The sequence below is a fragment of the Scophthalmus maximus genome, chromosome 12, assembly GCF_022379125.1.
Source record: "Scophthalmus maximus strain ysfricsl-2021 chromosome 12, ASM2237912v1, whole genome shotgun sequence".
NCBI classification, from domain to species: Eukaryota; Metazoa; Chordata; class Actinopteri; order Pleuronectiformes; family Scophthalmidae; genus Scophthalmus; species Scophthalmus maximus.
The window spans coordinates 19,488,561-19,500,816 of NC_061526.1; the positions used below are offsets into that span (position 1 = coordinate 19,488,561).

The 12,256-nt window shown below is 42.7% G+C and overlaps 1 protein-coding gene across 4 annotated transcripts in view; it reads left to right on the forward strand.

Moving 5' to 3' along the window:
- The window catches only part of pcloa (piccolo presynaptic cytomatrix protein a), a 51,904-nt gene extending 44,599 nt beyond the window's left edge, over positions 1 to 7,305 (forward strand). For 3 of the 4 annotated variants that reach the window (XM_035615643.2, XM_047336431.1, XM_047336429.1), the window contains 5 exons: positions 1,605 to 1,746; positions 1,920 to 1,981; positions 2,758 to 2,892; positions 3,632 to 3,777; positions 4,076 to 7,305. In XM_035615643.2, coding sequence (XP_035471536.2) covers positions 1,605 to 1,746; positions 1,920 to 1,981; positions 2,758 to 2,892; positions 3,632 to 3,777; positions 4,076 to 4,219 — 629 coding nt within the window. In that variant the 3' untranslated portion in view covers positions 4,220 to 7,305. Of the gene's footprint in view, positions 1 to 280; positions 470 to 1,604; positions 1,747 to 1,919; positions 1,982 to 2,757; positions 2,893 to 3,631; positions 3,778 to 4,075 lie in introns of all 4 variants that reach the window. The other variant, XM_047336430.1, reaches the window with a different exon arrangement.
- Positions 7,306 to 12,256: the final 4,951 nt, after the last annotated feature.

Genomic DNA, 12,256 nt, shown 5'->3' on the forward strand with positions numbered 1-12,256 from the left:
TAACTACGGGACCCACAATGCACCTCAGTAGATGCTGCACACCCCCCGCCCCTCAATGACACGCGGGAGGGGCGAATGTGCACCGCACACTGTGGCTGCATGTGATTGACAGTCAAGCTGGTTACCATGGTGAAGATAAACTGCTCTTTGAATCTCCATCTTGCCCCCCCCATTGCCCCCTCCGTCCCTTTCATCTTGAACTACGACCCCATGACCTTTGTTTCCTGACGTGACCCCCCTCTGACACCTGACCTGCGCCTGCGAAAACAAACACGTCCAGGCCAAAGAGGCCGCCTCTCACTGAGGCACCAGAGACACAGTGTCGTGGGCGTGCTCACCATTCAGAGAGCCCCGTCCGATTGGCTGCCCGCCCTGCCGTCGGCCGCGTCGGCCAAAGGGAGCCGAGCAGACGGCAGACACCTGACCCTCAGGAAAGCCGTGTCAGAGGAGAGGCCGCAGAGCACCGGAGGTGAGAGTTTGCCCAAGCGTCTCCTCCCTGTCGTGTGACTGAAGCACAGATGGAGCGAGGGGAGGGAGAGAGTGAGAGAACGAGCGGATGCGGCACTACTAACGCACACCTGCAGAGAGGGAGAGAGGTGGGGGGGGGGGGGGGGTCTTTAAAGGCTAATAAAAGAGACAGGAAGAGACAGAGAGAAAGTTGCACTCAGCCACATCACCGGGGATTCATGCAGCCAGGCACACTTCCTTTTCACGGCCACCGACACAGCTCACTGATGCCAGGAAATGAACGTCTCAAACTGCGATGTGATTCACCGGGAGCTTGACGCTGAGCCGCGGCCGCATCTGCTGCGTCACGCGCTGCTTTCATTGAGCCGGTATCAGTGAGCCTTTCGCAGTCGAGTCAGCGGCGTTGCGTTGAGTGGCCTGGAAGAAAAGCGTGTCGGCATGGATCCTGTTCTGCACCACATCCACGCATCTCATTCATACTCTTGTCACACTGCCTGATCAGCTGTTTCTGAGACCAAAATGTTGAAATGTAAAACATTTAAACATGTGCTTCTTAAAGAGTTACATCTAAAATATGTTGTACGTGTAAAAAAAAAAAAAAGGCTGTTTAAAAATGTCTTTAAAAAAGGGAACACACATAAAAAATCCTTTAAACTCTTCCTGATATGAGATTTAAACTTTTTAAACTAAATGGTTGAGACTGAGACATGAGATTAATCTAAATAGTTCATATAGTAGACTAACATTGTCACTAGGGTCTACGTGCCTCTTGTGTGGTCTGCATAAACATATCTGTGTTCTATATCTCTGGATTTATTTATGTTTCACGTTAAAGCTTTATATGTGGTGCTATTACTGTCTTGTCTTTGTCCGAGAGAAAGTAAGTTCGTTTGTTTGTCCATGTTCAAGTCCTCCTGAATGTTTGTGTGCAATTCATTACGTTTCAGTTGGAATGCATCATTTTGAGCACTGAAGTGGATTATGGTGGGTTTTAGTGGCTGCGGATATTAACTAATGCTCCTTGGCCCTAGTTTTTACTTCCCTGGACCTGGCAGAGGTGCATTTTTTCTTTTTCTTTTCCTTCCTGTCTCTTGTCCTTGTCTTGTCGTGATGGATGCGGTCGTATCTCTGCGCAGCTCGCTCAAGCTACAGATCCAGCGATGCCCCCGTCACAGCGGCCTCATTGGACAGCGGCCTGAGTGGCAGCGCCTACAGCTTGTTGGACGAAGAGGCGGAGGCAAACGAGGTGGACAGTGCCATCTTCCAGGTGCCCCGATTGTGAGTCGGCGTGTCCAGTACCTTTCTCTTAAAGACGCTGTTGAATCAACTATAAATGCCTATCTGATACTCAACTTTTACTCCCGCTGCTCTCAGACACAACTGTGTTTGACACTTAAAATAACTGTTATCTAGTCGTATCATTTCTCTGATTTTGTTCCGTCTCTCTTAAGTGGAAAGATTCCAAACGGCACTGACGCGATGAAATCCTCACTCGGACACGGTGACACTGAAGGTGAGGCGTGCGTGCGTGAGCGTGCGTGCAGATACATTTTTGTTTTTAAAATGCGTTTGAATAACTTTACGCTGTTGAACTCTAACAAACCCTGCATTCGCATGTCAGTGTGCAGCCGCGAAGGAACAGTGGATATAGTGTCAAATTACTGATCAATTGATATAATTGATCATTGGTTTGGCGATTGGCTGGTCAACTCATTGAAAAATTCAGTATGAAAGAGTATAAAGGTGTTCATTAATCATTAACATCAGAGTCTATGCAGACCTGGGATATTTTTACCGTGATGTCTTTGCTAATTCCTCCCATCTCCCCCCCCCGCCTGTGATGTTGTGAGTCATGTAACCATGACTACTACGGAGGTGCAAAGATGACCTCAAAGAGCTAGAGAGACCTGAGGTTCGCCATCACACTCTTTACAGCAGTGACACGCACACACACACGCGCACACACACACAGGCTTCCCTCCCGGTTTTCCAAGTTCTTGTTGACCCAGCTTTCGCCCGGTCAGTTGCCAAGACAACTACGGGTCAGGCAGACCTCCTCTTAACTTCTCCACTTCCTTGCCAAACAAAACAAGTGCGGTTGCTTGCAGGGCCTGTGTTTGATATTACTCATCGGGTAAGTACACTTAGTCTCCAGAAGAGGGCAGCCTCAGAGAGAAGATGCCCCATTGGACAGAGCGCAATGGGAAAACAGGGCATTTCATTTTTTGTAGCTGGCAAACCAAACATTAAATCCATCCTTCCATCCATTGTGTGTGTATAAAAAAATAGGTAAATCCCAGGTAATGGGGGAGATAAAGATCGCTCTGAAGAAGGAGGTGAAGACGGAGGGAGAGCAACTGGTCCTTGAGATTCTTCAATGCCGCAACATTACCTACAAGTTCAAGTCTCCAGACCACCTGCCTGGTAATGGACAATACCCATAACTACAGTGTTCACATGAATACACACATTAATTCACATTGTTAAGGTCTCAGCGTACAGGATTTCAAATTCTGTTTTGGACCCACTCTCCAAAGACGATAGTTTCCTGATTAGGTACCCTCTTCGCTGTATTTAATGTAATTCTATGTGATTATATATCATTTTGAACATTTGACAGCTGGGAATCCCACACGAACACTTCTGACACCATAAGATCTTTGCCAGTTTTTTTTTCTTCGAGATGCTGAGCCACACGGGGTTGTGAAAGTGTTTATCAGCCGAAGTTCCCTTGGAAACCAACATGAGGAATATATTACATTTTTTACAGACTCTTATATATATCACACAATGTGTATCCAATATATAATGTATGTGCACGGTTACAGAAACCAGGGTACCCTCTTACAAAGGGCACATGTCCTGTTTTTTGATGTGTACAGACATTGTTCATCAATTATTTTGTACAGTTAATAACTGAAATATTGAAAGCTAAATATGTGCTGAAAAACAGGACATGTACCACCAGATGATGGGACAGTTTATCACATGATTTGGCTGGATTACATGCTAACCCAACATTATGAAGACGGGACATGTGTGTCTCTGCCGTGCGCGGTGCGATCAGGCTTCTCTTCCACAGATTGCCGCCCACCTCACCACCTCCTCGTAATATTTTCGTTCCTAATGCCCAAGCTGCCTGACGCTTGTTTGATTTCCACAGATCTTTACGTGAAGCTCTACGTGGTGAATATTGCCACCCAGAAAAGGATCATCAAGAAAAAGACCAGAGTGTGTCGTCACGACCGCGAACCGTCTTTCAACGAAACCTTCCGCTTCTGTATGAACCCCACCGGACACTCTCTTCAGGTGATCCCACCCTCAGTTCATCACACACACACACACACACACACACACAGTATGATAGCTACATACTGTATTTTATTAATATGGACGAAGTAGAGTCAAAGGATACTTGTTTCATCTTAGCATAAAGCCTGGCTCTCAGTAGAGCTAAGAAAAAATATTCCATCACCCGCAAAGATCACACATGTATAAATCATTTCCCATTTTCTTCATATTTATTAAACAGACATGAGAGTGAAATTGATCATCTGTGTGAAATAAAAGTAACCTGGTGTACACGTGACTTCCTGGTCTTCTCCAGCTGTTCCTGGTGTCCAACGGCGGCAAGTTCATGAAGAAGACTCTGATCGGGGAGGCCTACGTTTGGCTGGACAAAATCGACCTTCGCAAGCAAGTGGTGAGCTGGCACAAGCTGCTCGCCAGCACCGCCCACATCAACTCGTAGAAGAAGAAGAAGAAGAAGGAAAAATCCTCAAGGGCACAAGAAGGTTTTCTGACACCTAGGGTCACTTAGGTCACACGTGTTTGGTGGGGCGAGGGTGGTGGGTGGTTAGGGCATGAGATGGGGCCAAACATACTTTGAGTTTTGGAAGGTGAGAAGGAGTTCAGCTGTGGATTTCTGTCGTGTAGGACAGCGGGCGGAAGAATTTTAGGAGTTTACAGGACATGAACACGTTTACAGGAAATAGAGTGTACAGTAGAGTAGGACGCAAGTGCGGAGTTCAGATGGTCAAGTACGGAATCAACCAGGTATTACACACTTTCATTCACTAACACACACGCATGCACCCACAATCATTCACAATCATTCACAACAACTTTGCACATATTCATTCACGCAGCAGAGAAATCTTAATTTTTAATAGATATAGGGGATGGACACACTCGCAGATTGTAATTTTTGTTTTGGTGTTTATCCATGACAGGTTTTCCTCATTGCTTTATTATGACCTGCAGAGTTTTAATGATTTACAAAGCATTTTGAGAATAAGATATTGTGAAGACTCCCCCGGGGAGACCCTCGTATTTATTTTTGTATTATGATATTAGTGTAGAGTTCTATCATTTGTCTTCTCCTCAATTATTTAAATACTTCTAAAAACATACCCTGGGAAGGAAGCATAGTATATTTTACAACACACTACCTATCATTCCAGTTCAAGAGGGGGGGGGGGGGGGGAAATCCCTACGAGCATGTTTTTTGAATTTATGAACAGAAACGACTTATTGTTCACCTTAAGTTATTGTTTGATAAATGATAAATATTATTATATATCAGATTGGACACTATATATTGTGAGCATGACTCCATCTATTTGCAGTGCCACACAAAAAAACAACTCACCTCCAAGGTTCACTTTGTACATAGTGAAGTGTCATAGCTGGAAATGAACTATAACACATATAGATAGATATATAGATATCTTTATCACAGACAATCGCGTCCTTATGATTGTGACATAGAGGTTTTTATTTATCCACGACGCCCCTTAGAATGTGAGACATTTCCTGTTTTGAGAGTTGAGCATTTCTCGTTTTTTCTTTGTGAGATCCAAGCACATTGTTCGAGTCTTACTGTACGTCACTCCTGCTTCGTTCGTCAGGGCAGTCAACTCAACAACGCACGCTTTTGTGGTGTTTTGCACTTTTTTCCTGCTTAGAATGTAAAAAAAACAACCTTTTCGTCCTGTTAAGAAATGAGACAGACAGGGATTTTATTTATTTATTTATTTATTATTATTTTTTTTAAACCTATTGGAGGTGAGGAAGTAGAGAGGTGAATGAAAAAGGGGGATGACAGGGGATGTTGTACCGAACAAAAGACAAATGTGCCGGAAACTAATCCATTAAAAAAAGTCATCACAGTTATCACTCTTAGATACGACAATTCTATCACCGTAGCATGTTGATGTTTTGTCCCAGCGTTTGTTTTTCGTGTCTTGATGTGTCTTGATGTGTCTCGATATCGTCAGTTACACTTCAAACCGCAATGTTGTGTCTTTAGATATTTATCATTCCCTTTTTTTTGGTTGGCTCTTGAGAAAGGTCACCCTGTGTGCTTGCTTGGAGGTCAAGAAGCAGGACAGCTGGTGCGTTCAACATGTTCAAGTGAAACTACACTTAATATCCGAGAGATTTCTATGCAACGTCTACTGTACGAAGGTGGTAACTGCATGTTGACTCGCCAGACGTGTGACACTTTCCAGGAGAGGAAACATTTGTATTGATTTTTTCTTTTGCACCGTTATGTTCTCCTTGAAATGGTTACTGCTTTAATATGATTTTTTATTTTAATGTATTATTTTGAATGGCTATATGAATCACTGTTTATTGCCTGTGAGACTATTTCCTATGTTGTATTATATTTGTTTACAGTACATATCAGGTGTACATAGGGGAGTTGAGGAATTTTTGTTTTTTATACACGATGTAGTGCTTGTTTACAACGTTTGGAGGGCCTGAAACTCAGAGAACCAACATTTATGCCCTTGTGCACGAACACACACACTCACATACGGAAATCACCCTGCGGAGATCCCGAATTTCACCCTAGATATGAATCAGGATGAGAGAAAAAAAAAATAACATTCCTATTCAAATGATCTTTTTCTGCACTCCCCATTTGAATAGTTTCGTTTCCCAGTGTGTGTATGAGAAATGAGATATTACACCTGAAACAGTAGTAGTTTTGAGGTCTGTGGTGTGTGTAATTTCCTTTTTCTTATTTTTATATCCATGTGCTTGTGTGTGTGTTGCACCTTCATGCCAAGTCCATGCATGTCACCCTTCTTTAAAAGTGTTGTCTGTCTAAAAAAAAATTATCCACTTTAAAACACACAGAGAATCACACACACACACGCTCACACACGAACATACAGATGCCATCTCTCTATTTCCAACCTTGTAAATACACAGCTTTTTATACTGGGGTTTGGGGAGCAATAGGTCTTTTAGCAGACGACAACAAAAAAACAAACAGGTGTGTGATAATAGAAGTAACAGGAAGTCGTTGTATTTTTGATCCGTGTACAGTGGATAGACTGAGAATCGACCTTATGTCTGTCTATAGGGACCCACATGAACCAAACACCAAACACTAAAGGTTTACCAGAGTCCAATGACACAGGCGTCAATCGTAACAGCTCAAGTAGTTGCAGGAGAATTTAAATGTGCTCACACTGGATGTTGCATGTTTCGTTGGTGGTTCATACTATTTTTGTGTCCAGATATTACTAAAGAAAAAAAAAGCGAATGAGGTAGAGAGAGAGAGAGAGATATAGAACAAAAATGTTATGGGGGGGTGGGGGATTACGAAGAAAACTTATTCAAATTATTGATGATGTATGCTGACTGTACAAAGATTATGCTTGTAAAACCCGTCTGGTTTTTCACTTGTAAGTAAACAGAAAAAAAAAAATCTAACGTCATGGTTTTGTGATTGTATACAGGAGGTATTGATAAATTATGCAAATTGTGCTGTAAAAATGGCTGTTGCCCCATGTCTAAATATTAAATATCAGTCAAAATGAAGTGTTGTTGTGTATTGCCATTGACATATACCGCAGGTTTCCATTATTATAGATATATTTATGTGATCTTTTCTTTTATATCTCCCAGAGTCGTCACAGCAGGTTACCAACGAAGTACCAGAGTACTACCACAAGATGGCGCCATGTGCTTTCATTTCGAGCAACAGATCAAATGATGGGATTTTAAACATCAGAAGATTATTTATAGAATCTAAGGGAGGTGTTATTGTTCCTTCATGAGGTTCTAGTGATCAGTGAGTTAGTTTTCAGGAACGTTTTGGATGTTTTAGTGGTTAAGAAGGTTTTGAAAGGTCCTTTAGGTTGCAGAGGTTCTTTGGAAAGTTCAAGGAGTACAAGAGCTTCTAATGGTCCTTGAAGAGATTCCAGAAGTTCTTCAGGAGATTTCTAGTGGGCCTTTTGTGAAGTTTAGGCTAAAATACTCGAGAAGGTTCAGGAAAAGATTACCGTTTGAGTCAAAATAGACCCTTTTACAACCTTAATCACAAAAACCAATATGTTGGTTCATGATTTAATTTCAAATCAAATTTTTTTCATATGTTAAAAAATAGTTAAAATATGTGAGATGTGATTGTCTGTGTCTGTTGTTTTCGGTTCTTTTTTCACACAGGCCTTGTTTCTGGCAGATATTTTTGACTTATCTTGTTGAATGCAGGTGTTACTACGTTCCATTCAAACATTGTGCATTTAAAAACACACTATAACTAATATCCTGTTCTGATCTAAGGTCAAAATGTTATACAGTTTATGCAAGTAGTTTAAAAATTGCTGGATTTAATGATTATTTACTCATTTCACACTTTTTACAAGCTCTTAAAGGACAAGAAAGCCATGCTTGTCCTTCACCATATGATGTCATAAGGCCAATGTTTGTGCATTATATAATTCAACCTGCAGGGGGAGTGAGGAACACATTTTGCAGAGTTACACAAGGATCTGTTCCTGCTGTGGATTTCTTTTAGAACTTTCACGTTGTCTCACCACACAAAACAATATTCAGTGTTTACTCAAACCACCAAAGATCAATTTTTTTTGTTTTTCTTGTTTCTAAATGTACTGTATCAGCAAAACTATGTGAGAAATTCCTCGCCTCAAGTCCATACATTAATGGCAGCAATGAGACGTGACAGAGGTCACGACTTGTCCCTCAAATTTGTGGTTTTGCAGTTACATGACACTGAATTTGAATATGTTATATGTGAATATTTCTGTAGGGAAAAAAAATATAACATTAAAGATACATTAAAGATACAATAGAGTATTAAAGGGTTTCTGCAATAAAAGATGAACTGGAATTATTCAGGCGTTTAGTTAACTCTATAAAACCGACAGCGGACCACTGCTGAGTACGTTCTCTGTGTGGATCTGTACCTTTAAAGAAAGATGCCTCACGGTGGAATGTGCATTGACACATTTGGATTGGAGTCGTGTAATTCAGCTTCATTGGGCGAGCCACGTCCTCACATTTACAACAGACGCGTGTGTCTCTCGTGCGAGGCCTGATTCGGTCTAGTGAAGGGACTCTAGTGTAGTTATAATCTGTGTATGGACACCTGTTGCAGACACCACAAACGGCTGTGGTAGACGGCAGGGAGCAGCCCTGAGTCTCATCTGTACTTTTAAATAGAGGAATCATTTTAAATATAGAAGAGCGCTGAGGCGCGGCCACAAGCTTTATCCAGAAAGTTTGACATGGGGCTCTATTCTGAAATTCAGAGTCACATTGCAGTAAGGGTTTAAAAGACTTCATTGATCACAGTTGGAATTCTGTGTATATATCTATAGCATATATGTGTTAAATGTTTTTTGAAACTACTGTACAACTAGAATGGCACCCAGTAGAGCCAAGGCCCGACAGTCCCCTTATGAAACCACATTTAAAATTTGATAGGTTCAGATTTCTATTTTTCAAAAAAAAAAAAAAAAAAGTCATACAAAAAAAATCCTGGCTCCGCCCCTTTTTCCGGATCTGCGCCAAAACTAAATAGGTTCTCTCTTGACCCATGTCCCATCCTTCTACGTCCTTTTGTGGAAAATAATTCTTGGGAGACTTTTTGTTTTTTCTTAGTGCACTTTTTTATACATACTTTCATTACTTTGTGTTTGCGCTTCTGTTTTTTCTGTCCTTGTTGTATTTCCTGTTTTACTTTGACGTTACCGTCCTTGCGTGTCACTTCCTTGGTTCACTTCCTGTTCTCTTGTGTTTCCCGCCTCCCTGATTACCTGCACCTGTCCCAATGTGTCACACCTGTGCCCAGTTATCTCCCCTCTCTTTCAGTACACAGTCTGTGTATTTCACCTCAGTCCTCGTTTGTCAGCTCATCTCCCCGGTTCACGTCCATGTCTCCGTGTTCCTTGTGATTCCGTTTCCTCCCCCCCCTTTGTGTCCCGTTGTGTTTTTTGCCACTTGGTATTTGGACTTTTGACTTTACCTGCCCGTAACCAGCTGCCCTCAAAGACGGTAAGCCTGCCTGTTGCGGTTCCTAATCCTTCACCAATCCTTGCTAGCTGCCTGTGTCTGCAACACTTGTACTCCTGTGTGCAATTCGCTATATTATTCTTTTCTGTGCCATTTTTGTGAGGAAAAGGATGTAAATGACCTTGTTGACTTGTGCTACTTGCTGAAAACCACACTTTGGTCAATGCATGCCAGGCCCCGCTCTGTTTTCTACATTATAGCCTTTCTGTCTCCCGCTCTGGCTTTATAGTCCCTGTGTTGTCGTTCATATATTCGCCCCCTCCATCCCTCTTTGCAATAAACTCCCCCTCTGTTCTCCCCCTCTCTTTTCTTTTTTTTTTTGTTCTCCTGATGGATCCCTCAGATCCTTCACTTCTGAGGATGTCTCCTCCTGTCTATTGGCTTCAAAGATGCGGCCCGCATCAGACGGGGGCCTGGAAAAAACGTGCCGCTGTCGCCCCTCCGCCTGTGACTCACCGGGCCGTGAAGGCCGATCAGAACGAACGCGGAGAGAACGTCTGGCGAGGCCGAACCAGGTGAGGTGGGCAGACGTGTCATCTCGCCAAAGGTCACGCGGGGTTCGCACGTCCGTCGGCCATGGCTTGATCTGCGAAGAGTCAATTGAACGTGAACATTTATGCCCACGTGGCATCAGCATTTTAGCACAAGATTGCATGTTGTAAGCATTTATCTCCAGGCAACTCTGTGGCTGCTCCTTTAGTTTTTCGTATTCAACATGTTGGTTTGTCTAGTGAAAATACATGTAGCCTACCGAAGTTGTCCCCACAAAATATGAAATGCAGAACAGTAACCATCTGGACTTTGATTTAATAAACAGAAGAGGGTGGGGGGGTGGTTCTCTCAGTCCAAAATGGACATCTGGACTTTTCCAGATGTCCAGATGGTACACAGATAGGATTATGGTGTCACTCACCAGTGAATCATGTCAGTGTCTTGATACCAGATGAATCCAGAAGCTAGGGAACATAAATGTGAATTAAGAAAACGGAGCCCGGAGCATGTCATCAAAAGACGAGGCCGCACATCAGCAAGTTTGCGGCGTGTTGTTGCACGCGAGGCATTTATCAGAGCCACCTGTCGCATATGAGCGTTTATTATACATATGGTCCGACCAAGTCACCATTGCTCTGTTCAGAAACAAAGCGTCTTATCAAATGGCCAGTACAGGAGCAAGCCTCTAATTTTGTGGGAAGTAAACAAGATTTCCTGAGTACAAAAAATTGAACAGGACAGCTAAGACCCTTCACGTCCAATCACCTCAAATGGCCCCCGAGGCCGACTTCCTGTCACTGGATGCCCGTTTCTCCCCGAGGCCCTCCTTCGCCGGGCCGTAACTTCTCCTCCTGACAGAAGAGCTTTCAGTAATAGTAATGTGATCAGTCAGCGCACAGAGGGGACTGAGGCTGCCCCTGTCCCAAGTGAGACATCATATCGCGCACACACTCGCCTTCGCTCCTCTTTCACTGAGTCAACAAGACGCAACCACGGCTACCAAAACCCGGGGAGGAGACAACGGTTGTTTTCTTTGTTGGTACGTGTGGTGACCTACAAACGCGAGTGTGTCATGGCTGAAGGTGACCAGCCAAAGACCAAGACGAGGAACATCTAAATCACATTTTAAAATCCCCCTTAAGGTTGGTTTTCCATCTTCCATCATGGTCCACATCTCTGTATTGAGAAGTTGACAGTGAAGAATGTATCCGAAACACAATTCCCATTATCTTTGCCAGGAAGACACTGTGCGGGGACGATGCCGATTTTAACTTGGAAATCCTTTGTTGCCGGGGTAATGCACTCGCCCAGGAGAATGAATAAATGATTACAGTACAACGCAGGATTTTTGCCTGAATGTAGTTGGATTTTCCTCCTTAGTGGAGGATCAGCATTTAACATCAATTTGTCTTGAAAGATACTGAAAAATATGAGGGGATGTGACGGTGGCATTTTAACTTTTGAAGTCAGATTTGACAGATGCTTCTTGGTATTGTGTCATGTGACTTGGACTGCTCTGTGTGCTTACAACCATGATTTACCACTGATTTCAGCATTAGCTTTAAAAAAAATAAAATAATCACAAATGCAGTCGTTGGCCAAAACACTGAGTGTCGTCTTTATTTAATTTTGAAGTGCAATTTAATGTGGAAAAATGGCCAAGGGAGCAATACAAACGGCATTTGAATAAAATGCAAAGACTTTTCCCCTCAAATGTGTTTTAATGAGCCGCTGCATGTTTAAAAAAAAAAACAATAATTAAGATACAAAATAAAGTTTAAAAATGAATTTAAGACAGATTTTTTTATTTTCTCAGCAATTAATTGATTAATTTCTTTTCTTATTTTCTTCCTTGTTATACTGAGTACTATCTCTGTTGTTTCGCCCTTGCTGTGCCGCTCCCAGCGTAAGACCACACTCGAGATGTGCACTCACTGGTTGGGAGAACAACGGCCTTGTGACT